Source organism: Tiliqua scincoides, chromosome 8, assembly GCF_035046505.1.
Source record: "Tiliqua scincoides isolate rTilSci1 chromosome 8, rTilSci1.hap2, whole genome shotgun sequence".
Taxonomy (NCBI): Eukaryota; Metazoa; Chordata; class Lepidosauria; order Squamata; family Scincidae; genus Tiliqua; species Tiliqua scincoides.
The window spans coordinates 52,209,223-52,235,084 of record NC_089828.1 but is presented as its reverse complement, the minus strand read 5'-3'; the positions used below and the strand labels follow the sequence as shown (position 1 = coordinate 52,235,084).

General features: G+C 42.8%; 1 protein-coding gene across 4 annotated transcripts in view; it reads left to right on the top strand.

The window, feature by feature from the left end:
- Nucleotides 1–25,862, top strand: part of ACACA (acetyl-CoA carboxylase alpha) — a 205,017-nt gene that overhangs the window by 44,112 nt on the left and 135,043 nt on the right. For all 4 annotated transcript variants that reach the window (XM_066636059.1, XM_066636060.1, XM_066636061.1 and 1 more), the window contains 14 exons: nucleotides 6,073–6,234; nucleotides 7,017–7,180; nucleotides 7,594–7,744; nucleotides 8,376–8,479; nucleotides 9,483–9,564; nucleotides 10,286–10,431; nucleotides 10,736–10,886; nucleotides 12,004–12,138; nucleotides 13,005–13,151; nucleotides 13,932–14,120; nucleotides 14,995–15,095; nucleotides 15,994–16,082; nucleotides 17,195–17,319; nucleotides 24,537–24,650. In XM_066636059.1, coding sequence (XP_066492156.1) covers nucleotides 6,073–6,234; nucleotides 7,017–7,180; nucleotides 7,594–7,744; nucleotides 8,376–8,479; nucleotides 9,483–9,564; nucleotides 10,286–10,431; nucleotides 10,736–10,886; nucleotides 12,004–12,138; nucleotides 13,005–13,151; nucleotides 13,932–14,120; nucleotides 14,995–15,095; nucleotides 15,994–16,082; nucleotides 17,195–17,319; nucleotides 24,537–24,650 — 1,860 coding nt within the window. The remainder of the gene's footprint in view (nucleotides 1–6,072; nucleotides 6,235–7,016; nucleotides 7,181–7,593; nucleotides 7,745–8,375; nucleotides 8,480–9,482; nucleotides 9,565–10,285; nucleotides 10,432–10,735; nucleotides 10,887–12,003; nucleotides 12,139–13,004; nucleotides 13,152–13,931; nucleotides 14,121–14,994; nucleotides 15,096–15,993; nucleotides 16,083–17,194; nucleotides 17,320–24,536; nucleotides 24,651–25,862) is intronic.

Genomic DNA, 25,862 nt, shown 5'->3' with positions numbered 1-25,862 from the left:
AGTGGTGGTGGTGGTGGTGGTGGTGGTGGTGGTGGTGGTGGTGATGATGATGATGATGATAACAACAACAACAACAACAGGTATTTATATACCGCCTTTCTTGGTCTTTATTCAAGACTTTATTCAAGGCGGTTTACATAGGCAGGCTTTATTAAATCCCTATTAAATAGGGATTTTTACAATTTCAAAGAAGGTTCTTTCTTTCAAGAACGACTACATTCAAGGTGTTTCATTCCGATCTGGCTTCACATTCTGGCCTCCATCCTCCCACGCTCAGAGCAGATGGAATTGCTCGGCTTCAGCTTGCCAGCTGCTTCAAGGTCGCACGGTGCCGGTGGCCTCAAACTGGCGACCTTGTGGATGTTATCTTCAGGCAGACGGAGGCTCTACCCTCTAGACCAGACCTCCTGCCCACGGAGTCACGCCCTGTCACGCCCGGGCTTTTTCAAAAGTGAAAAGGCATCTATCTGCTGCCTGGGGTCAAAGAAGATTTATAGCCCCCCCAAGACAAAATCAAATTAAGTAAATAAATAAGCAGTATGCCCCTGGTAGGTTTGAGACACTGTGTTGGGGTGAAGAGGGATGGTTATTCTTCTCTTGCAAAATATAGGAGGGGCACCTCTTGAGCAACAGTCAGTCTCATAGGTCAGTTCTGAGTTAAGAAAATTCACTTTTTGTTTTATAAGGCAATTGTGTTTTCATTTTCTGGTTAATTGGCCATAACTTTTGATAGAATACAGCTATTCCAATGGGGTTTGTTTCATTGCATTCTAAATTAAATTACCTTTCCAATGATATATAACATGATGGTATTAATAATATATATCAAGATTTTCACAATTTTGGTCACTAGTGTCAAGCTCAGCTTGTTGCCCCCCTAAAGCTTGATGCAACACTGGATGCAACAGATGGTGAGGTGAGGGCCCACTAAAAGTGCTTAGGCATGATTAACCAGTTCTGCTGGAGTCTTAGGGAGGGAAGAGATCCTTCTCAGTTAATCACAGTGCTGTAAGACATGAATTGCAGAATTCACTGATGTACCTGTGACATGATCAAAGTGTTGATGAGGACAGAAGTTGAAAGATAGCCTTTGCACACATGTGTGTTCTGCAACATAGCTTAGAGGCCATGCCCCAGTTTCTTTGAACTGCAAAGTTGTGTTTCCATGTGTATTGGGAAATTCTGAACTTGATGTGCTTTTTTATTTTAAAATGTTTGCAGCAGAGAAGATACTAAAGTATTCAGGATGGCTTTTGTTTTTAACTATTTACAAATATACAAGTTGCATTGGTATTTCATTTTTTAACATTTGCTTTCTGTCCTTCATCCAAGGAACCTGGTGTTCATGGGATTATCCCATTTTACTCATTTTGTGAGTGGGACCTGAAGCCTGGTTTCCTATCTTGGCTTGTGTAAATTACAGCTGCTACATTCAGATATCAACTGTGGTTTAATGAAACTGTTATACCCCAAGTATGTGAGCTAAGGAGGTTACTTGGCTGGCTTTGGGTCACATTCATGGTGCGGTTTTCTGAAGCTGTCCAGTGATTGGCCCAAGGTCACCCAGTGAGCTTCATGGTGGACTTGGGATTTGAACCCAGATCTCTTCAGGCAAAGTCCAGAATTCTACTACTGCCATTACTACTTGCTGATATTTTGAGATAGATACCTGCAGGTCTTTTTAGACTGTGAGCCCTTTGGGGACAGGGAACCATTTGTTTAGCCACGTAAACCAGTTTAACTACTTTTTGTTGAAAAGTAGTATTAAGAATATTTGCATATTAGTGCAACCTCTGCTCAGTGCAAGAAATCCAAAGTTGGAACAGCCACAGCTAATTGGAATAAGTAGTACTGGGGTCAGATGAGCCAATAGCCTGTCTTGCTGTAGATACATACATTCCTCCATTGGCCAAGATTTCTGGCCTTTGGAAGTCTTGTTTCTTCAAGTAAAATACTGCATCTTCATCAAGCAGGAGCTCTTCCTCATGCAGGATACTTTGCCCACAGGAGCCATTATTAAACCCTGGAATTTATTCAGTCAATGACATGGAGGGATCTACAGAAGCTTTTTCTTATTTAAGCAGATGTGTTGGGTTATATAGGAAAATCTTGGCTGCCCTCAGGCTGACAACTTGCTCCTTGTTCTCTTATATCAACAGGATTAAAAAAAAATCCCTGTTGAGCAATGAACAATTGCACACCTATGGCAACATCAGGGCAGTGTACTTGTTACATCCTGGGTGTCTCTGACCAATCTTATACACTCCTGGCCCTCTGACTTAACACTCTCAGTGCGTCAGGAATGCATGTTCCCAATTCGTTTTTGGGTAACCCCCTCTCTCAAGGTCTTAACAGCTTGAGAGACTGGACTACTGTACCCAATTAAGTTCTTTTGTATCCTACACTTGGAAGGCCCTGGATACTCCTTGGGAGTGCAAGGCACAGTTCATAAGAATACACCAAATGTTGAGTACACTTTCTAGCACAGCAGTTCCCAAAGTGGTGGGTTGCGACCCATCACAGAAACTGGAAATGGGCCATTTCCTCCTGTAAGGGGAGTTGCCCAGGAAAAGGTGCCCCAATGGTGCCGCTTTGATCGCGGTGCCATGGTGGTGCTTGTACCTAGGGAGTCACACTGGCCTTAGGGAAGGTCTGGAAGGCTCACAGCTCCCTTTGCTCATCTCCCTGCTTGTTGTAATTGCTCTGATCATGTGACAACTGTTTGTTCTGATTGGAGCAATTACAAGCAGTGGGGAGGTACACAGAGGGGGCTGAGAGCCTTCCAGACCCTCCCGAAGCCAGCACAACCCCTTAGGTAAGGCTACAAAGCCCTGGGCCCCATAGCGCTGCAATTTATGCAGCACTGTTGAGGCCCCAGTCTCTGTTCTCACAAAGACTTACTGTGGTCCCAAACTCCAAGTAGGTGTTCAGGAACCACTGTTCTAGTGCATATCCACCTAATTAACCAAACATGCCTTAAGGAATTGCACACCCACCTGCTAGCAATTGCCCCCTGGTATGCCATCACCATCCCTTCTAAATAGCCAGCCCTTTCAGCTAAGGGGATGCTGAAATGCTACAGGCTATATTCATAGCTCCTGCAAGCTCTGAGCTCCCTCAAACTGCAGGGACTCAAGGCCCAGGTATGTTTCAACCAGTGGTGTAGCTAGTGGTGCAGCTAGTGATCATGTAACCTGAAGTTGAGCTCAAAATGATGCTCTGCAAGTGATGTAACAACCAGAAATGACATCATGCCTGGGCTTTTAAAAAAGTGAAAATCGGTTTTCAGTTTTTGAGCATAAGCAAAGGTTATCTCCAGAGGTTCAGGACAGCTGAAACTTCTGGAAGAATGATGTAATCCTCTGTTGGTCACTCACTCTGACCCTTCCCATTTGGAGACAGCTGCAGCCAATTTCCAGTTAGCACAACCTTGAAATGCAGGCTCAACCAGACTTGTTATCAGGAGTTTCACTGGCCCTGGTTTGCAATCCAAGATAACAGAGCTTCTTTCTTGCTTCCAGTTAGCCAGATTCTTAAAGCTGACTGCAGGTTCATAAAATGGAGTCAGACCCAGTCCATAATTTTAAGCTATTTGTCACAGTACTCTTGACAACTGTATTTGAGGATGTATGTGATTGTGCAAGGATCAAGAAACAGCCAGGATTGGGAATGCTGAAAGTAGAGAAAGATGCAGCAACACCACACAATCATCCTGTACCTGGCAAGGGCAATATAGCTAGTGAGTTAGCCAGATGAGATGTGGAAGTTGCCCCTCTTATTTTTCCAGGAAAACTTTCTTTGGTATGTAGTTTGTTAGACTATCCTTCCTTCCTTCCTCCACCTCCTTCCCAGAGTTCCCTTTTCAGCAAACATGTAGAACCTCTCTCCCTCACTCAAGTGTTTCATTTTCTTTCTGACCACATTCCTTGAACTGTTCTTCTTAACAGAAGTGTCCCAAGTTCTGCTGTGTAAACCAGCTATGCTAACAAAGAGGAGGGGCCCTGTTGAGCACTTGGCAGCAAAGAGGTTCATTTGAATGGGTGGCTGGTTTTTAACAGCATCAGTAGGGCTCTGTGGGACCACACCAACAGTCCTGCATGCTGCTGCTCATTGGGTTTACATAAGCAGGGCCCAAAAAGCAATAGCTCTTTTCTGCCATTTTCCCAGTATCTAATGTTCAGAGAGATAGTGCTTGTGAACTTGGAGGTTCCAATTTAACCATCATTGCTAATAGCTGCAGATAGATACCCGCTTCCTTCCTCCTGTCTGAATGGGTCTAATTGCTTTTTAAAGCCATCTAAACCAGAGGCCAACGCTGTTCTTCTGTCACTGTCGATTCTTAATTTTATGCACTGTGGATTCTGTGGCTCAGATACCTGCAGATTCTGCCACCTGATGAATTGTGCTACTGCTGTGGGTTTATTTTTTAAACCCTGGATATCTGGGTTTAAATATCCAGATATTTTTTAAACTTTGGATATCTATTGTGGTGGTGGTGGTGGTACCACTTCTCAACTAAAAGTTCACAAAGTGGTTTATAGAGAAAATAAAAAAAACTAATGGTTCCCTGTCCCCAAAGGGCTCACAATCTAAAAAGATGCAAAAGAACACTAGCAGACACTAGAAAAGACACTGCTGGGGTGAGACGGGCCAGTTACTCTCCCCCTGCTAAAAAGAGGAGCACCAACTTGCAAAAGTGCCTCTTACCCAGTTAGCAGGGGTTAACTTAGCAGGGGTCTATAGTCAGAATATTTTAATCTTTGTATATTTACTATTGTTGTATTTTTTATATTTATTACTTATTGTTAGCTGACTTGAACCACTTCAAGAAAGTTCCCTTGGGAAAGTTGGGGCTGAAGTCTTTTAAAATACATAACTGCACCATATCTTGTGGTAATACGTTCCAGAATCGCATTCCATACGGCACTGCATGAAGAAGTCCTTCATTTTTGTCTATCCAAAAGCTCCATCCCTTCAGTTTCATTGGGTATCCGGAAACTCTAGTACTGTGGTTCTCAAACTGGTGGGTTGTGACCCACCAGCAAGGGAACTCCTGTTTCTGCCTATTTAAGGGGTGAGAAGGGGAGAAGGCAGTGGTGTGATTCCCCAGCATTGTGCTGCTGCCAGGGATAAAGGGGGCTTTTTTGACTCGCTCACTTGACCACTTCCGGTTTTCGATCATGAAGCCAGAAGTGGTTTTTGATGGTTGTTTTTAGTTAGTTGCAGGCTTGGGGAGCCCAGCAGAGGTGTCTGTGGGGCTCCCCACCCCCGGAGGCCAGCACTGGTGGGGGTTTTAAAAAGCCCCCTTTTTCCTGGCAGTGGTGAGATCTGGGGGATTGCATCACTGCCTTTCCCCCTCCCCTGCAAAGACTTACTGCAGTTCCCAAACTCCCAGAGAGTTTCTCTCCTGGAGAGTTTGGGAGCTGCTGCTGTAGTGTTATATAGATGTAGGAGGTTCAGAGTTTGGTTTTTTAATGTGGGCTGACTCTGTGCTTTTGATTTCATTTTTTTTTCTGCTTTGGGAGGTGTGTGTCTTAATGTGCTGGTGTTTTAATTGTTTCTTTGATGGGGCAAGATGTTGTACAATACTTGTATGGGAGAGAATAAAAAATTATTACTAGTACAAATGTTTATATCCTACATTTTGACAAAGAACTCTGCAGAGCAGTTTAGGTAGTAGGGTAAATGAGAATAAGATTTCCTAAATTTTTTTTTAAAGACACAAGGAGATGGCAGCAAATAGCCACTGAGAAGTCTGGCACTATGCTGGGATGAATTAGGACAGTTGCTCTCCTTCTGCTGAATAAGAGAAGAATTGCTACTTAAAGGGCACCTCTTAGCCTAGTTAGCCAGGGCTACTCTGCACACTGTTCCACAGCATGCATTATTTTATAAACCTCTTTTGTGGGACCCCTTAGACATCTTTTAGGTCATTAATTGGTATCATGAACAATGACAGGAAGGTAAGAGGAAGCCAATGCAGGTTCTGAGTCATTTTATAACTGTCAAAAGTGGACCACAACATCAAACTAGTGGTAAGTTACTGGAAGGATTCTTATTTCTCTTCTTTAGATTGCCATGGGGATTCCCCTCCACAGGATCAAGGATATCCGGATGATGTATGGGGTCTCTCCCTGGGGTGACAGCCCTATTGATTTTGAGAACTCTGCCCATGTGCCTTGTCCACGAGGTCATGTGATCGCTGCCCGCATCACCAGTGAGAATCCTGATGAGGTATGTCCTTTATTACAGTGATTTCTTTAACTTGGTACTAAAAGTTGAACCACTGGTAGATACTTTTGTGACATAATGAATTTTGGTCCTCCTACTCTATCATCTTCCTTCCTTTGTTTGTTGCATTTATATATCCGACACTTTTTCCACAGAGCTCAGAGAAGCTAGTGTGTTCCTCTTTTATCCACAAAACAATCTTGTCTGAGTGACTTGCCCAAAGTGACCCAGTAAGCATCCTGGCTGAGTGGAGATCTGAACTGGTTCTTCCTAGTCTTAGTCCAGGAATCTAACCATTGCATAACGCTGTCTCTCCTTCCATAGTCCTGGAGTGAATGGCCCTGGCTTACTCTGGCTAAAAGAAATCTTGTAGTGACAATTTTGGTAGAATTCAAGCCTCTATGCAGCTTTTATATGCGTGAAGACCATAAAGAGTCTTGCTTTGTCTTTGCTATTTCTAATAAAGACTCTTGATGGTGATAAAAATGAAATTCAGTACTACCTGTAGAGCAGTGATTTTCAACCTTTTTCATCTCACGGCACACTGACAAGGCACTAAAAATGGTCAAGGCACACCACCAGGTTTTTGACAATTGACAAGGCACACCATGCTGCCAGTGGGGGCTCACATCTCCCATTGGCCCTATTAATAAATGACCTTCCTCCAAATTCCTGTGGCACACCTGTGGACCACTCGCGGCACACCAGTGTGCCACGGTACAGTGGTTGAGAAAGGCTGCTGTAGAGTACTTAAATGTTAATACTGCAACTTTTTTGTAACACAGGGATTTAAACCCAGCTCTGGAACAGTCCAGGAACTGAACTTCCGCAGCAATAAGAATGTCTGGGGTTATTTCAGCGTTGCCGCTGCTGGGGGACTTCACGAATTTGCCGATTCTCAGTTTGGTCACTGTTTTTCATGGGGAGAAAACCGTGAGGAAGCCATCTCGTAAGTGGGGAAAAATCAGTAGATTAACTTGGGAAGATATTCTATGGTAAAGAGTTCCCACTGGTGCGTGCTGGAACCCTGCTAAGCACTTGTCCTTATCTTAACATGCAAGCGCAATTATTACACATGATGCTTTCCCTCCTAGTTATGTGTTGGTGCTTTCTGTGTAATGGTGTGACACATTGGGTTGATAAGAACCCCCCCACATACTGTACTTAGCGTTAGAGGGGAGGGGAAGTTACTGAAGCTATGATTTGGAAAGTCTGTTTCATGGTTTTCATTTCTTGGCTCAACCTTCATACTACAGTACTGGATCATCAATGGGTAGGATGAGAACAAGAGTGGGATTTTTCAACACCCTGGCAATCTCTATTCCATTTCTTCTCAAACTTTGCTTTTTTTGTTTTTTCCAGGAACATGGTTGTAGCTTTGAAGGAGCTGTCCATTCGTGGGGACTTCCGGACCACTGTGGAATATTTGATTAAGCTTCTAGAAACTGAGAGCTTTCAGCAAAACCGCATTGATACTGGCTGGCTGGATCGGCTTATTGCAGAAAAAGTGCAGGTGTGACATGGCTTCTTCATTGCATTGATTATATTGGTGTTTGCAACCGCCTTCCCCTGAGTCAGACAGCAGCTCTCCAGGGCTTCTGTCAAAAGCCTTTTTCCAGTTTTATATGGTGATGCCAGGGGTTGAACCTTTTGCACCTTTTTGCGTGCAAAAGCAAATGAAAAATACAGTGTTTCAGTTCAGTTGCAGGGAGTCAATATTGTCATGCACCACCTGCCCGCTAGAGGGCAGCCTACAGAGGCCCCTTGTAACTTGGTGCTGGCCCTGACCGCCAGCTGGTCTTGAGTCCACTTGCAACTTTGTAGGGAAGAACATGGCACTTGGACCATGTCATCAGCTGTCGGGAATCAGAAGACTGGAAGGGCTGCCTCTGAGTGTTGGTACCTTTGCAGTCATTCAGGCCCTGCTCTACCTGTAGTTCCTTTTGTTGCCTTCCTTCCACCAACTGCTAGTCCTAGAAGAGACTACTGTAACACTGTCCCATTCAACTGTAATATTTTTGATCTTTGAGATGTGTGTTAATTGCTGCAATCCATTTGGGAGCTAGAAAGCAGGACATAAATATAACGGATAATAAAAGATGGCTTGGGAAGTATTTTCTACCATTTTTCTCCTTTCTTTCTAGGCAGAGCGACCGGACACCATGCTGGGAGTAGTGTGTGGCGGTCTACATGTGGCAGATGTGAGCTTTCGAAATAGCGTCTCTAACTTCCTGCACTCCCTGGAGAGGTAAGACTGGGCATAATTTTCAAAAGAAATGATTGTTGTACTTGTTGACTATGTACTAAAATAAGTTATTTGGGGGGAAATAGTAGTTCAAACTATATCAGTTCTTAAAACTATTTGTTTACCATTGCATCTATGTTATATTTGTTTAAATTTGTTCAGTGTGCTGCTGTAGCCAATCTACATGAGTTGGTGTCTTAATTTGTTTTTAGGAAATTCAGGGTTAATCTTTGAAGTGATTCTGATCAATTGATCAGAGAACCGATCATTTCCAGAGGTTGGAAATGAGTATGGGAGAGAATTGCTTTTGGTGGAACTTACTTTTGATGTCTGTCAAGCTGTAAAATTTATTTAAAATTAAGTGACGTTTGATCCTTGGGTGTAAAATAGATCATCACTGCATTTATAAAAGTGCCTAAAACATGGCAGACTGTACAAAAATAAAATGAACAAGTCTGTACCCGCAGGCTCACAATCTAGCAAACATGAGATAAAGCAAGGCTTGTCTGTGGCACAGCTCCTTAAGTCCCTGTTCCCTGCTATAGCTGAACTGATCTAAGTATGTGTAACTGAAACAATTGCATATTCTTCCCCTGCTTACACAGTATTTGCCTTCTGCATCCTTTCCTCTGTTGTGTTCATATCTAGATTGTAAGCCTAGAGACAAGAACCTGTCCTCACTCTTGGTAAAGTGCTATGTACGTGGATGGTCCTGTATCAATTATAGATAGTATGGGGAAGGGGGTGAAGCCGAAAACTTTGCATTAGCTGGGGGAGACAGAAAAAGGACATAATGTAAAATGGATGGTTTCAGTTTTAATTATAACAGAGGACATTCTCATCAGCTTAATTAGATTAGAATTTGGCCATTTGTTAAACTTTTAGGCTAACAGAACCTTTGTAAACATATCCAGCTTTGTCTTAATGTCAGCAGGTTATCTATTTTTTGCTCCCATGACTGTTCTGGAAAGCTGCTTTTAAGACTTGACTTCCTTTCATCTTGCAGGGGTCAAGTCTTACCGGCTCATACACTGCTGAACACAGTGGATGGGGAACTTATCTATGAAGGGAAGAAATATGTACTGAAGGTACTGTGTCTTGGCAACTGATAAATAGAATTTAGCATTAGTACCATCAACATACTTCTGTGTACTTTTATTTAGCATTGGAAGTCCTGTTCTAGATACCTTTTGCTGTATGAAGTTTGATAGTCATATCTCTAGGAGCAGTGTCTCTTTGGTGATGGCACCAGCCTTCTAGAACACTCTCCAAAATGGTGTTGCAGTGCTATACACTTGCAGGTACCAGACAAAGACCTGTTTCAGAAAGGCTTTGGGTTGAACTGATCTATTTGGGCCAGACTTTGCCTTCACTCTCTGTATAAATGTTTATTTTTTAATGAATTCCCGCAGGTGGTTATTGTTATGCTGTTTTGCTGCTTTTCAGTGTTTGATTTATTTTGTGTTTTCTTGTTTCATTGTTTAATATTTTCTTAGGTATGCTGGGTTATCTTATGAATAAGGCAGGAAGCAGTTTTTTATCACAAATACAGTAATTTTAGATTCTTCAAAGCATTTCATACATTAGTAACCCTTAACAACAACCCTGTATGGAAGGATAGCATTAATATACTCATATTGCACAAGTGAGGGAGGGGGACTGAAGCTCAGAGAGAGGGAGGCTTGTTTAGGATCATCTAGGTTCCTGGCAGAATCAAGATTCAAGCCAAGGTATACCACTCTGAGAGAGTTACAGGTGCTATGGAAATTCACATTCACCAGGTGTTCCTTGGTTCTCTTGTCCTTGCAGGTGACTCGGCAGTCTCCTAATTCCTATGTGGTCATCATGAACGGTTCCTGCGTGGAGGTTGATGTTCATCGATTGAGTGATGGAGGGCTCCTCTTGTCCTATGATGGAAGCAGTTACACCACCTACATGAAAGAAGAAGTCGACAGGTAGCAGCCTTCTCTGTTGCAAGATTGCTAATAAGTAGGGCTGTAGAGTAGTAGTAGTAGCTTACTGGTAGAAGATTGCATGCAGTACTGGTACTGCTTTGCATGCAGAAGATTCCAGGTTCCATCCTTGGCATCTCCAGGAAAGACCTCCATCTGAAACTCTGCAGAATTGCTGCCATTGAATGTAGAGGAGACAGTACTGAGCGGAATGGACCCATGGTCTGACTTGATATAAGGCAGCCATGAATGTGAACTGCTTGTCATCACTGTGTGCCTGGCCTTCCTCATTGTTTTTCCCTCTTAGATACCGCATCACTATTGGTAACAAGACCTGTGTGTTTGAGAAGGAGAATGATCCATCCATTCTGCGTTCACCTTCAGCAGGAAAGCTTATCCAGTATGTGGTAGAAGATGGAGGACATGTGTTTGCAGGCCAGTGTTTTGCAGAAATTGAGGTAAAAGCTTACTGCACTGTTGTTAGATTTGGCTGTCTGAGTTAAATTTCAAAATTAGCTGTTGCTATTTCTAAGTATTGGTTTCTGTGGCTGAAATGCTTGGTTGGTGGATTGGATTAATCTGTTGTGTTTTGTAAAAACTTTTTTTACTGGTGAATTCAAATGCTGCCTTTCTGTTTATGAAGGCGAGCTAATCAAGGTAGCCAATAACACAGAATAAAATTGTAATTCTAAAATTAATGCAGGCAGAGCTTCAGATAAAGCGCAGTAAAGTTGTTAAATGGAAGAGGGAGCCAGATAAAGTCTCAGTTCTTACAACAGATGGTGGTTGGAAAAAGGTTTCCTCCCCAGTGCCTCTAGGATTGGAAGCTGCTTTTGAGTCTCCAAGGAGGGAGGGGTGAGCAATCAGTGACAGTTCTCTTGATACTGTTTTTTGCAGATGTTTGTGATGGGGAAAAAAACTTTCCTCCCCTTATAAAATCCAACAATGGTCAGGCCATATGCCAGCTTTAGTAGGAATACTTTAAAAAGATGGAAGAATGCTACTGGAGTGGGAGGTCCAAGCAAATGTCTTCAGGAAGGGAGTTCCAAAGTTTATACATCAAGGTTAAGAAAGGTCCCCCCCCCAATCACCTTCAGATTGGAATAGAACAAACAAGATGGCTTCCCAAATGACCTTGGTGGATAGCCAAGATAGTATTGACGGAGGCAGTCCTTTTAATATTTTGGTTCCAAGTTGTTTTTAAGTGATTAAAAAAGGTTTAATGGCAGCAAACAGATCAATATTTGAGGTTTTTTTTTTAAAACTACAGATATAGTATTAAGACTGCAGGTGGTAGGGATCATCTTTGAAGAGGCTTTCTCCCTTCTCTCTTGCATGGGGGGATGCCTAGTCTTAGGTGAGACCTAGTGAGGTGCATCATCCACCAATATGCCTGTCAGGCCTGGTTAGTACTTGGATGGGAGACCGCCTGGGAATACCGGGTGCTGTAGGCTTATACCATAGTCTTTCGAGACTGAAGGTTGCCAACCAACCAATATTGGGCTGCTTCCTGATGACAGGCTATCAAGGGAACACGCTTAAGAGAAATGTCTCATCTTGTTTTCTGTCTTTCAGGTGATGAAGATGGTGATGACGCTAACAGCAGCAGAATCGGGCTGCATCCATTATGTGAAGCGTCCTGGTGCTGCACTTGACCCCGGTTGTGTGATTGCCAAGATGCAGCTGGATGACCCAAGTCGGGTTCAGCAGGTAATAGATTGAGGTTGCTGGGGCTTGTGCACCAACTCTTTAGGGGCAGGTCATTTCTGCATGGGCCCAGCACCTGCAAGGCCCTGCTTGTGGAGTCACCTGGGTGGATAATAGTCTCTAGGGATGCTATTTGGAGCATATGTTCCCCCTCCTTCCAGTGTCTAGGCCACATGAGTTTATTTCTGAGGACCATTAATGTCTCTTGGATTATTTTTAGGAATTAAAAAGCAGCTAATTCAGATGCTTTGCAAACAAGTGTGTTTGTTCCTGCAATTTTTTTCTGAATCATTCTGTCTGTATCTTTGAATCTTGTGCTTCTCTGCTAGTACTCCTCACTGAAATGGCAGTTCTAGTGTAATTGGGAAACCAAGTTGCAGTCAGTCAGTCTCCAAGTTGGAGACAGTAAATCTTAGAGAAGTAAGGAGGGGGAGTGCTAGCATGGCTGGAAAATGAGGGTAGAATAACACGATAAATTGGAGTCTTGAGTTGCATGCAGAAATACTTTGTTGCTCAAAATCTGGTGATAGGAAATTCTTTATATAGCAGCAGGGAAGGGAGGGATTGGTCATTTAGCAAAGGTGTGGAGCAATGCTGAGGATTGATGAAACAACTTGGGGGCCCAGGATGTCTGTGTTTTCCAAGGAAATAGTCATGGCTCAGAGTCTGTTGTTCAGCTCTGTGAATGATCTCCCATAGCTGACAGTCTTCACACTAGTGGTTGAACTTTTCTGAAGCAGCAGAGCCTAATTGCCCAGGTGACTCTTCTCATGTAAGCATCATAGAGCAGGGCAGGAACTGAATCTTATGTGTTCATGTTTCCCCTCTTTCCCTTTGTATCATTAACATATCTCTTTTGATCTTCCAAGGCTGAGCTCCATACAGGCACCTTGCCGCAGATCCAGAGCACAGCTCTCCGAGGCGAGAAGCTCCACCGCGTCTTCCACTATGTCCTTGATAACTTGGTGAACGTGATGAATGGATACTGCCTGCCAGAGCCCTTCTTTAACAGCAAGGTACCATTGGCTACTTCCTGTCTCTTCCTCTTCTCTTCCAAGTCTCTTCCTGAAGGGGCTGTTAAGGCTTTGTCCCAAACCATCATCATGTTCACGGCTGCCTTTGCAATTAACCTTTCCTATAGTGAATATTTTCACACCCTAATTTGCATATTTTGTGCCATGTGCTGAGCTATTGGTTTCTTGGGAAACCAGAAGTCATGTGTTTTGGCTGAAACGGCCAGCTGTAGCCGCAGCTGTCACATACGCTGGCTGTTCCTGGTTGGAACAGCACTGAGTGACACTCACCTGTATAAAAATGTAAATTAGAAGAAAAAACTGTACAAAAGAGCAGCAACTTTTAGAACCTGTATTGAGAACTATGGTTTCCAGAGTTCCTTAGTTAGAAACCATGACAGTGAAGCAGGTTTTGAAAGTTGCTGGATTTGGTGGTAGTGTTAATTTTTCTATTCTGCACTTCCTTCAAGGAGCTCACAGTGGCATACAAGGTATCAACTTATGTGCTTATACTGCTGTTCTTCCCCCCCCCCATTTTATCCTCCTCCTATGAAGTAGGTTAGGGTAAAAGAGCATATGATTGGTCTGACATAATCCAAAAAATTTCCTGCCTGAGTGAATCTGATTAAATCTGAGTGAACCCATTTGAATCTGGGTCTCCTCACTCCTAGTACACTATGTTGTAATCACTATACTGTGTTGACTTTATGTACAGTATATGTAGCCTTAGGAATCCGTGTGTGTGTGAAACTAAAAACATTTGTCGCCTTTTTCTCAACCCAGTTGAAGGACTGGGTTGAACGGTTGATGAAGACCCTACGAGATCCATCTTTGCCTCTTCTGGAACTTCAGGACATCATGACCAGCGTTTCTGGGCGGATTCCACCCAATGTGGAGAAATCCATCAAAAAGGAGATGGCTCAGTATGCCAGCAACATCACTTCGGTCCTCTGCCAGTTTCCCAGCCAGCAGGTCAGACTTGCAGCCAGGCATTTTGTAGCGTAGGGGTTTAAGGTGGCAAGGACTAATTGCAGATTAGCCGCAAGCATATTCTAACATGTTGAATATCATTTGATCGTATTACCTTTATTGGGCAACTGGTAAAATAGAGCCTGTAATACTTTTCCTTATACTGTATCTGCAAAAGAATAATGTCTAAAAACTTGCTTGCTTTAAATTAAAACAAAAAGTTCAAGGGGGAGAGAATCTTGGCTACTGTGATCCATCTCTTAGTGATATATCTTATTTGGATTACTGTAACACTCAGTACTTGGGGTTGCCCCAAAGTCTGTCTGGGAACTGCAGCTGGTGCATAATGTGGCAAACAGGCTACTTTCTGGTACCAATTGTTCGGAACGCTTTCTGCCCCTGTTCCATGAATTGATGTGTTTCTGGGCACAATTCAAGGTGCTAGTTATTGACTATAATGCCTTACAATGCTTGGAATCTGAAGGAACATTCTCCTTCCATACACTGTGGCCATCACTGGAAGCCCTGTTTTTGTGTTGCAATGCAGTCCAAGATGCACTTGGTGGGGATACAAGACAGACTTTTAAATGGCAACTCTCAGATTTGTAACATTCTCCCCCATGAAACATGGCTAATCCTTGGGTTTCCTGCCTTTAAGCAGGCTATGAACACTTTTTGTTCCAGTTGGCTTTCTTTTGAGTTTTCTGGGTTTTGGTGCCTCTGTTTAATTATTTTGTGCGTCTGCTAGCCTGCTTTGTGTTTGATTATTTTATTTTAATGTTGTTGATTGTACACTGCCTTGATGATCTCTTTATTGGGACCTACAGGTGGCCTAGTAATATTTGCAATAAATATCACTCTTCCACCCTCTTCTCAGATTGCCAATATCCTGGACAGTCATGCAGCCACCCTCAACCGCAAATCAGAGCGCGAGGTCTTCTTCATGAACACCCAGAGCATTGTACAGCTGGTGCAGAGGTAACTTGGTATCAGAAGTGCAGGCTGTTGGTGGCGGGATTGGCAAGACTGGAATTGGATGGCTAGGAGTTTCTTCTGTGTAGGATCCAGGCACCAAAAGAAAATGCATACATGGGCCAAATTCTAATGCACCATGGAGCGTGGGATTTATTGTAGTATTTATATACCACTTTTCTCATAGACTTCAGGTGGTTTACATAGGTAGGCTGAACATAAGCCCCATTTATCAATGTGGTTTATGCAAGTTTAGTTCCATGAGAGATCTCATCGAACACTCTATTTCTCAAGATTTTCCCCTTCACAGACACCTAAGAGTGCCACATTTTCATCAAAACAATGGTTCCAATCTCCATGAACACTACAAAGGGAGAGAGAGGCCATAGTTCAGTGATAGAGTACTTGCTTGCATCCAGAAATTCCCAGGTTCAATCCTTAGCATCTCCTGGGAGGGCTGGGAAAGACCCTCAACACAGTGAAGGATAATTGCTAAGCAGTGCTGATGATACTGAGTTACATCAACCAAAGATCTGCCATTTGAGGATCTGCCATTAGAGGAAGGGAGGGCATTCCTGACACTTGGGGAAAGCCACTCCCACCACCACGAGACAGGGCCAATTGTTATTCCAGGGAGGAGTAGGATAGGTAGAAAATGAAAGTCTAATTGGAGATTCCAATGTTTAGGGGCCAATTCTATTTTGCTTTATTATGCCCTGTGCTGGGAAGGTCAGCCATGGCTGTTAGAGCTGGTCATGTTGAGCCCAACTTATTTCAGGTCGCAAAAATTAAGGTTTTATGGTTGGAAAACTTGTCTGTGTGTGAGGTGTGGAGCAAATAGAGGAAAATTCCAGAACCATTTGACTGTGAAGACTAGCTAATCACACTTGAAGTCTTGCTGCAGGTACCGGAGTGGCATTCGAGGACACATGAAGGCTGTGGTGATGGATTTACTCAGACAGTACCTCAAAGTGGAAACGCAGTTTCAGCATGGTGAGTCTCATGTAACTTAATCGAGTTTCTGTGGGGGAGATGGGCACTGGCTTGGTGGAGGGTGGCAATTGCCAAGGTGTGAGAGAGAAACCTACAATATCTATTTTCCCCCCATATGAATAATGGTGGTACACTACCATTAAAAAATCAGCCCACCAGATGGCATTGTATGTGTAGCAAAACATGCAGCAAGAATTTGGCTCTGTTGTGTCTTGAGACAATGTATCATGGTGAATTAGTGTCTCAAGGAGAATTAGTTGCAAAACCTAGTTGTATCAGTTCTGCAGGTGATGCTGCTCTGATGGTATGCTAACAGAATGTAGGGGTTTGATTCTGGAATTTTCTGCATGCAAATGTGTGCCATACTACTGACCTGGAGCCCTTTGCTTGAGTTATATAGGATTTAAAGAAAAAAAAGTCAATTTCTGGTGGGGATGAGCAACCAGATTTTGGCGGCAGATCTTGCAATATTCTTTGATTCATTAAGGCAACACCTTTCTCTCTCTCAAATTTTTAAAAAGTTGGGTTTTCCAACACTGTGGCTGACCACTGGGTGGCAGTAATGTGTCATAGAGTTTGCAATTCTAAATTTTCTGCTGGAAATGCCACAGCTGCCTGCTATCCCCTTTTTGAGAATTAGGAGCTTAATTTCCACTCCAGATCAGTGCAGCAGATGACATTGTAGTGGGAAATCTTGTATTCTAGCAATGTTTATCAGCCTACTAAAGGGTAGGCACCCTATGTTTCTGAGTAGGCCAAGCATCAGCAGCTTCCAAACTTCTTAGCCTCAGGAAATGCGCTCCTGGCCTGCTTCTTTTGCTGCTGTCTAAATTTTGCTCCATGTGCCAACACCTTTTGAGGTTAGAATGCATGTGAAACAGTGCCTTATTGGTTGTGGCACCAGCCTCTGGAATTCCATCATCTGGTGCATTTTATGTAGCCCCATCTCTTTTGGCCTTCCAAAAGGTGACTAAGGGCACAATCCTAACCAGGTCTACTCAGAAGTAAGTACTATTTTGTTCAATGGGGCTTACACTCAGGAAAGTGTGGTTAGGATTGCAGCCTAAGACATTTATCTTAAGGTGTCTAACAGGGTTAATTGTTGCCCGTAGGTCACTACGACAAGTGTGTCTTTGCCCTCCGAGAAGAGAACAAAAGTGATATGAACACTGTCCTCAACTACATCTTCTCTCATGCTCAAGTCACGAAGAAGAACCTTCTTGTAACGATGCTCATTGTAAGTCTCACTCTGGAGGGCCCTCGAGGTTTGTTCTTTGACCCATTCTTTACCCATTCTTCATTTGGCAGTTAAAATTTCAGGGCTCTTACCCTAGGATATGCCCTAGTAATGTGAATATATATGGAGAGGTATTTCTGTTGCAGATTGCACCCAGGGCAGTGGCACTTACCTGGAGCGTGGTGTTCTGGAAGTTTAAGGGTGATGGCTCTCGCATTGATTTAAATGAAAAAACCCCATCTCCTCTGGCAATCTTCAGGCCCAGTCACCACACTCTTGCGGGTGAGCAGTGAAAGCGTGATCCATGGCAACAGCACATGGTGGCTGGGCCTGAAGCTGTGCCAAGGGAGGCTCAGGCTGTGTGGTGACATGTCCCCTCAAAGCTTGTGCCTGGGGGCAGCCAGCCACCCTGCCCTGGCCTAGTGACGACACTGCATATATGAATCTATGAAGTGGCTTTCTGTGGAATCTGACCCTTGGCCTCTCTAGCTCAGTACTGCCTGCACTGACTGGCAACTGCTTTCTGTAGTTTTGGTGGGAGGAGCGTCTTTCTCAACCTGACCTGGAGAGGCTGCCTGAGATTGAGCCTGGGAACCTTCCTCTTGCAAAGCTGGTGCTTTAACACTAAACTAGGGAACCTTCCCTATTTTTCCCCCCAGTGCTATACTATGAAGTGGTCTGGGCTAGTGTGCTCTTTATCTCTGATTCTGTGCAGCAACTGCTGTTTTTGGTGTCTCCTAATAGCCTGACTCTATTCAGGTTGGGAGCATGGCACAGCAAGGAAGAAGTGAAGTGAGGTTGGAAGTGCAGTAGAGATGGTAAGGCCTGGAGGTATAAAAAAGGCAGTGCAATGGCCTGACTATGGCCTATCTATAGCCATAGTCAGGAATAGACTTGCTTAGTTATTCAGAACAGTGAGGATGTTTGATCCAGGTCCTTTTGAAGGGGGTAGGGGAGATTCCATCTGACCTATGGTAGTAACAAGGCTTTTTTGATGATTGTTCCATTTCCCTGCAGTTCCCTCCTTTTCAGCCAGTGCTGTGTGGTTGAGGACAAGCTCACATTTTTCCCCATGATGTTTTTGATTTGAATGCTTTCAGCTTTTCAAAGGCAAGGCAAAGGAAGTGAGACATTCTTGTTTTCTGTGCAGTAACAAAGGATAGCAAACGTGGTCTGGTTCTGGGCTTGAATCCATTGCAGTTTTTACAGAACAGGTGTTGAGAAAATGTAATGTGTAGTCCAGGCACATTTCTTATAGATATGACCCTATTCAACATCATACTGATTTCATATAAGGCAGGGGTGTCCAAACTTTTTAACAGGAGGGCCACGCATCTCTCTGACACTGTGTTGGGGGCCAGGAAAAAAAGAATGAATTTACATTTCAAATTTGAATAAATACATAAATTTACACAAATTACTATATCTGAGATGGAACTTATATGAATGAATGAAGGTCTTGCAATAGCTGAAGGCCTATAAAAGGCCTTGCACTTTGCTGCCACTGCTGCATCACAGATGTGAAACAGCAAGCAGTGGAGGGAGCCCTCATTCCACAGCTCACGCAAGAGGTTGAACAGTCATCCTCATGCTGAGAGCAGTTGGGTCGGGCCAGCATGGTCTCCACCAAGTTCCCTGAGGGCAGAGGCTTATTGGAGACTAGGGGCTCCTCGTGGGCCGCATTAGGAGTCCTTGAGAGCCGCAAGTGGCCCCCAGGCCGGGGTTTGGGCACTCGATATAAGGCAATTAATTGGGCAGATGTGCTTGGAGGGTGCAGTAGCTAGTTTGAACCGAGATCACTCTGCTTTGCTTGTTGCTCCAGGTGCCCCATGACACAATGCACCTACTCTCTGATTGATGGATTGTCTTCTTAATGACTCTTATCTTACATCACAAAGGTCAGCAAGGCTGTTTTTAAATCACCAAAGAAACTTTGTTTTTTAAATTGATTTGCTATAGTGCGCTTTTTTGCCATAGTTTGTTTTTTGAGTGCTTGGAACCCATGCGAATAATGATGCTTAACCTGTACTTTGAAAGCATAAAAAGAAAATCCCATCATTAAAACTATTGCTAAGCCTATAATCCAGTGGTACTCAAACATTTCCGGCCAGTGGCTCCATTGACACCCCCCCCCCGGCTGTTGGCCATGACTCCCCATCATGTTCCTGAGGGCTGGAAGTGACATCATTAAAAAGGAAGTGGCCAGAAATATTAACTATATTAAATATAATGTTATAATATTATATTTATTATAATATAATATTAAATATTACATATATATTAACTATATTAATATTAATTATATTAATCATATCACTAATTAAATGCAGATCTTAAAAATATATTAATACACAGCAATATACATGCTTTATAAATGATCAGCTGCTGATCACTGTTGGAGACAGAATGCTGGAGTAGGTAGATTTTGTCTGGTCCAGGAGGACTCATTTTTTTAAACTTTGTAAGCATACCAATAGAATTGTTTTATCAAATGAACTTTGTGAACAACCAGTCTGACCAACATTACACACACACACCCCTGTAGACCCCAATCCAACTAGTCATTTCTCCTATTCTCCTTGGATAGGATTGAACCCTGTATTAATTTAATGAAATTAAATTTTTCCAGCAGCTGGTGGGGAAAACAAAAATAGACCATGAAAATATATCAGAGCCGATAAGGGTTTGGTTAGGAAGCTGATTTGTCTCCTATACTAGGAGATGCACAGCTCAAGCCTATGCATGTCTACTCAGAAGTAAGTTCCATTAGAGTCAATGGGGCTTACTCCAGGAAAGTGTGGACTGGATTGGGCTGGCAATCACTTCTTGTACTCCCTCCCTTCAGCAGTGCAAACGGGGAAGGGAGGGGTCTGCTGGAGAGAGAAGGATTGATGGATTGTCAGCCAGCTGCCCCCCCCTCCCTCCCTCTCTCTCATTAAGGAGGCTATCGTTAAAGGTCTGTTCAGTTTTTTAAACTGATTTTAAAGGGATGTATTTTTCCCCTTCTCCAGAGATCAGCACATTCCTTCTCATTTGCAGTGGCCATTCGTGTTGAGTCAAATCCGTGCATAAAAAAATCTGTGTATAAATAGGCTGGACCTGTGGTGTAAAAGGCTCACTTTATCTCTTATGCACATGTGCGCGCGCTCTCTCTCTCACATGGCATTCTCTCCACCATATAACACAAATGCATGCTCTTGTAGCGTACCTCTTGGGTTAAATACAGAAATTAGCTCAAATATAAAATGTACTCTGCTCTAGTTAAAGCACTAGATAGTGTCTAAACCTGATGTTCAACTGTAAGGTAGAACTTGCTAGCATAAAGATGAGTTTGGGTTCCTTGTAATAATTGGTCCTAGGTCAGCCACTCATTCCTCTCCTCCTTTAAAAGAAGATGAAGATGATACACCTTTCTTTTCTTTCATGCTAACTGGGCAAAGTGGACTTCTCTTGTATTTAGCAGGAGGAGAGCAAATGAACCACATCATAGTGTCTTTTCCAGTGACTGGTGGTGTTCCTACAGGTACTGCTGTACCTTTTTAGTTTGTTAGCCCTTTTGGGACAAGGAACCACTATTTATTTTGCTGTGTAAACTGCTTTGTGAACTTTTTTGTTGTTGAAAGGCAGTATATTAATATCCTTAGCATAGTAGTAGTAATAAAATTATTTTTCCCACTTTCAAAAAAGAAGGGAAAGTCTTTTTAAAAATGTTTTAGGATAAGTTGCAGCAAAGCAAAATGGGGCATGTGGGAAAGCTGGGGCCCACGATCGATGGCATCCATCATTGCCTATGTCGTGTGTTCAAAGATGCTAATTAATGGAGTTCTCCTTCCCAATCCACTAGCTATTCCCCCTCCCCCATTCTTTTTTTTTTTTTTGGCTAAAGACTTTGTGGATTCCTGTCACCAAGGATCAATTTGCCAAATCCAAAAGGGAGAAAAGAGAAAATACCTTTCCTCCCTCCTTCTCTGGAAACAAGGAATGGCTACCCAAACAGTAGTCATGTTTCTTAAATACTAATTTGTAAGATATAGACCTGGCTTTTTCTTTTTCTCCTCTTCCCCCCCTCCTTTTTTTCTTTTTTCTTTTTTCTCCCTTCCTTTCTCTTCTTTTTTTTGTGGTGTGATTGTAAGTAACGCTTGCCTTAAGAATCTCATTATTTGAACACAGAGCCATATTTCCTCTGAGAATTCTGGAGTAGCTTTGAGCTGGGGCTGTTCATTTCTCAAGTAATCATGCCGGCATGATGGAGAGAGAAAATGGCAGCTGTTCGCAGCTCAGGCCTTCAATTTTCTTCAGAGTCCAGTCACTCAAGTGTGTAATTACATGGGGGTGCCGGAGAGGCGTTAGGCCTTGTCAAAGAACCCGTCTGAGGCTTCGTTCGCCGCCTTTGCCAATCAGGGTAGACGGGAGCCAATGGCCTTGTCAAAGAACCCGTCTGAGGCTTCGTTCGCCACCTTTGCCAATCAGGGCAGACGGGAGCCAATGGGACGCCACCTTGCTGCTTTGTTTTGCTCCTGTTTGATGATTTCTTCTTGTGAGAAAGGGACTTTAAACTTCTTCCCCCCCTGACCTTTCCCATTTCTTTTTCGGCTCACCTGTGCAAGTTGTGAGTGGTTTTAACATTGAGGAGGAATTCTTGGCTCCACTGAGCCAAGATGTTGGAATTCAAGCCACTGAGTTCTCTTGAAAAGGGTAAGGTCCATAAGAAGAACTTTGTTGGATCAAACTGTGAGGATTTGTCAGACCTAGTAGCCTGTTTCCACTATGCTCTGGGAAGTCCACAAGTAGGGCATGTGAGTCATGGCTGTTGGATACCATGTGCTATGGACAAAACAGGGTACATTATCTTTGTGTGTGGCGGTTTCTTGTGGTCATCATGGCTTATAAATGCTGATAGCCCAATAGTCTTCTGTAACTTGGTGCAGATAGAAACTTGTGGGGGGGAGCGACTCGGTAGTAGGGTACTTGCTTCATATGCAAATGGTCTCAGATTCAGTTCAGAAGGTCTCAGATTCAGTTCCTGGCAGCCTTTCTAGGTAGGGATGGGAATGACCCCTGGCTTGGACCCTGGAGAGCTGCTGCCACTAGGCATAGATAGTTCTAACCTAGATGGACAAAGGGTAGCTTTGATTCAGTAAGTAGCAGCGTTCTGTGTTCAAGCAGGAACAGGTGGACAGATGGGTCACAAGATGACAATAATTTTTTCCTTTTGAAGATTTTCCCATTTGTCCCTTTTATTTTATATTTTCTAAATAAATCCATCATAATATGCAGATTTAGCCCCATATGAGACTTCCACATACTCAATTGTTTCCCGTGTAGCAGTGGTCCCAAACCTTACTGCAGTCACAGTCATAGCATCCTCTTTCTTTGGCTTTCCTGGGCACTGCCATCGTGGATCACATGAGATCTTGTGGGAATTGTATGAGATCTCACAAGAATCACATGAGAATCTTGCAAGAACTGCACAATCCAAGATGGTGATGCCCAGGAAAGCCTGAAGAAGAGGCCACAGGGGACATCCCGCAGCACCTCTGTGAGTTTGCTGTGGTGCATTCATGTGCAGGATGAGAACCACTTCCCTTACAGCATTGTGACATTGGTAGAGAAATGGTACCCATTCAGTTTCCATTGCCAATGCCAATAAGCATATATCGGCAGATGGTGAGATAAACTCAGTGAATGGGCAGGTTAATGAGGGAGAAGGCAGTTATTCAAATATCAAGGACCTTGGTGATATAAGGTTTTTAAGGGTAATCACCAGAATTAGATCAGAAAACATACTGGTAACTGTTGAGGGTGAAAAATCATCAGCATGATATGGTCAGAACAATGGGCTCCAGAGAGGTTCCTGACCTTTCAGTAGAAGTTGCCAGGTTGTTTTCAAGGGCATCCCCATGTAGAGAGTGTTACAGTAGTCCATGCACCATGTTACTTAAACATGGATTATTATGACCAGATATGCTGCCTTTAAGAAAAAGTTGTATATTAATTTTTTTCTTATGTTTAAATTATATCTCACCTCTGGAAATTTTCCCTTCATTTCTTTTAACAGTATATGCCTAACATTTTAAAATAACAAGATATAATTAAACACATTCACCATTGTATAACCATTAGTATAATAAAAATTGTTATAGTACTGGTAAAATACTAGAACTCTGGTTTAACACACAATAATATAAACATATCCAATAGTCTCATTAAATGACAGTTTATTCCTTCTCCAGTGATGGAAGAACTTGTCTCTCAGCTCCATGTCACTTGAGCATTTTAATCCTGTCTTCTCTATACATTCAGATTGTCAACTTCAAACATCACAGTAGTGTTCATCATTTGAGTTCACAGTGTAATGTTTGGGGGCGGAGGGTGTGTCCTTTTGTTTCCATCCTTGGGCTATCAGGATTATTACCAGGACTATGAGATAATGAATCACCATCATCATCTAATGACGATATTTTTGGGTACTGTCAATATATTCATAGCAAATGGAGTCTTACGTTTTTGTACTGGCAAAAGGTGCTGAAGTGCTGAGCCCTGGGAAATATTCTTGAATCATCATGGGGCCAAATGCTTCTGGGTGAAAATCTGAAAGTAGTACTTGTTGAGGCTGACCTACGGAGTAAATTCTCATTGCCCCTCTGCCCCATTCTGTAAAACACAAGGCATGACATTCTTCACTTTGGTCTGGGAACTGCTTACCTTAAGACCCTTTAAGATTGGCTGTGGAGGCCCTCCTCTCTAATCCATCATTAACAGAATTTGAAGGACAGCTATTGGAAATGGGTGTTCCTTAGTGGTGGCACCACAATTGTGGAACTTGCTTTCAAGGAAGATGAGGCTGGCTTCCTTTTTCCTTGCATTTTTAAACAGATTCGGAAAACCTCTGACTGAAAGTTCTTAATATTGTGCTAAGCTGATTTAATATTGGCTTTCATTTGTTCTAGGCTGCTGTTTTTGCTGTTGTTGACAGCGGTGATATATTTTACATTGTAGTCAGTGTTGTCCTTACTGTAAGCTGCTTTTGTTTTTGTTTTTAAATGAAAAGCAAGATATAAAAAAAGAAAGTAAATAAATGAAATTGTCAAGCTTAATACTCCCATATCTTGATTGCAGTGAATAGCCATGTCCGTTGTGTGTTTCTGAGAGGTCTTGCTCCACACCACTCAGAATAAATGTTTGCAAACCCATTTTTTTCCTATTAATTTCTGCAGGACCAGCTGTGTGGCAGAGATCCAACCTTGACGGACGAGCTCATTAACATCCTGACAGAGCTGACTCAACTGAGCAAGACCACTAATGCCAAAGTGGCACTGCGAGCCCGCCAGGTGAGGACTCTTTCTGTACCCTTGGTGCATATTGAATATAGGGGGGCTTTGAAGGGATCATGCAAGGTTGCTGTAAGGCTCCCCGTTGCCTTCATTGCTGCATTCACATTACCTGGTCATTCTTTTGCCCTGAATCATTGATAGTAAGGTCCACAGATCTATTTATTGGTTTTATCTTGGATTTTTTTTGCTTCTCTTTCCTAGAAAGTCCAGGGATTAACTTGTTTCTAATACCACAACCTGCCTCTGAAACAGGTGAAAGAATAAAGGCATAAGAAGCTTAACTGCTAGTGGTTCATTTTTTATGAAAACATGATTTTGTACTCCTTGTTTACTCTTAGTCTTCTGGGAGTATCTAGTACACATTTTAGTATTATCTATTTTGTATAGATAAAAAAGTTTTACAGGGCTCAAATGCCTTGAACTTGCGGAGAGTGTACTTTCCTCATCAGCAAGAATTAGGGTTGTGGAGATTATTTTCCAGATTCAAGAACCTGTATTATAGAGCTAGAAAAGGGCAAGCAAAGTGATCAGAGGGCCAAAACGTCTTCCTTCAGAAGAAAAGCTACCCTGGGGGAGGGCATGACTGAGGCTTATAAAATGTGTGATGAGGATTGAGAGGATTGTTTGTTGATTTGCTGTGTAAACTGCTTTGTGAACTATTTCTTGTTGAAAAGCAGTGTATAAATATTCTTGATATAATAACCACTAACTTTGTTGGCTTTAAAAGGAGTGTGGCAGCTAGATGAAATGGTGCAGGGTTCACCCACATTGAATTGATCTTGTTCTGCAAATGGGTTTAAACTGGACGGTAGTTCTTGCTGCCACCACCCAAAATCAAAGGAAACCAGACTAGAGGAGGCTGCTTTGGAGAAATCTTTCTTGGAGAAGAATGGAGAGCCCCCCCCCTTAATGGAGACCCTGGAGAGTCCCTTAAAAGCTGGGCAGTGGTGAAGGCTGATGATCTGGAAACATGGGGCAACTACCTTCCTTCTAAGTAAACTGAGACCAGGTCAAAAAGCAGTTGAAAAAAAGAACTTTATTGAAAGAATGAAAATGACAAAGCAACAAAAAGGCAAAAATAAAGTACTTGAAGAATTGTGGACCAGCATAGGAAAGCTTAGGTGGGATGTTTAGTTTAGGTGGGACAAAGGATGCATGGAGATTGAAAAGCATTCCGAAAATAAAACTATCATGACCTAACCTCTCTAG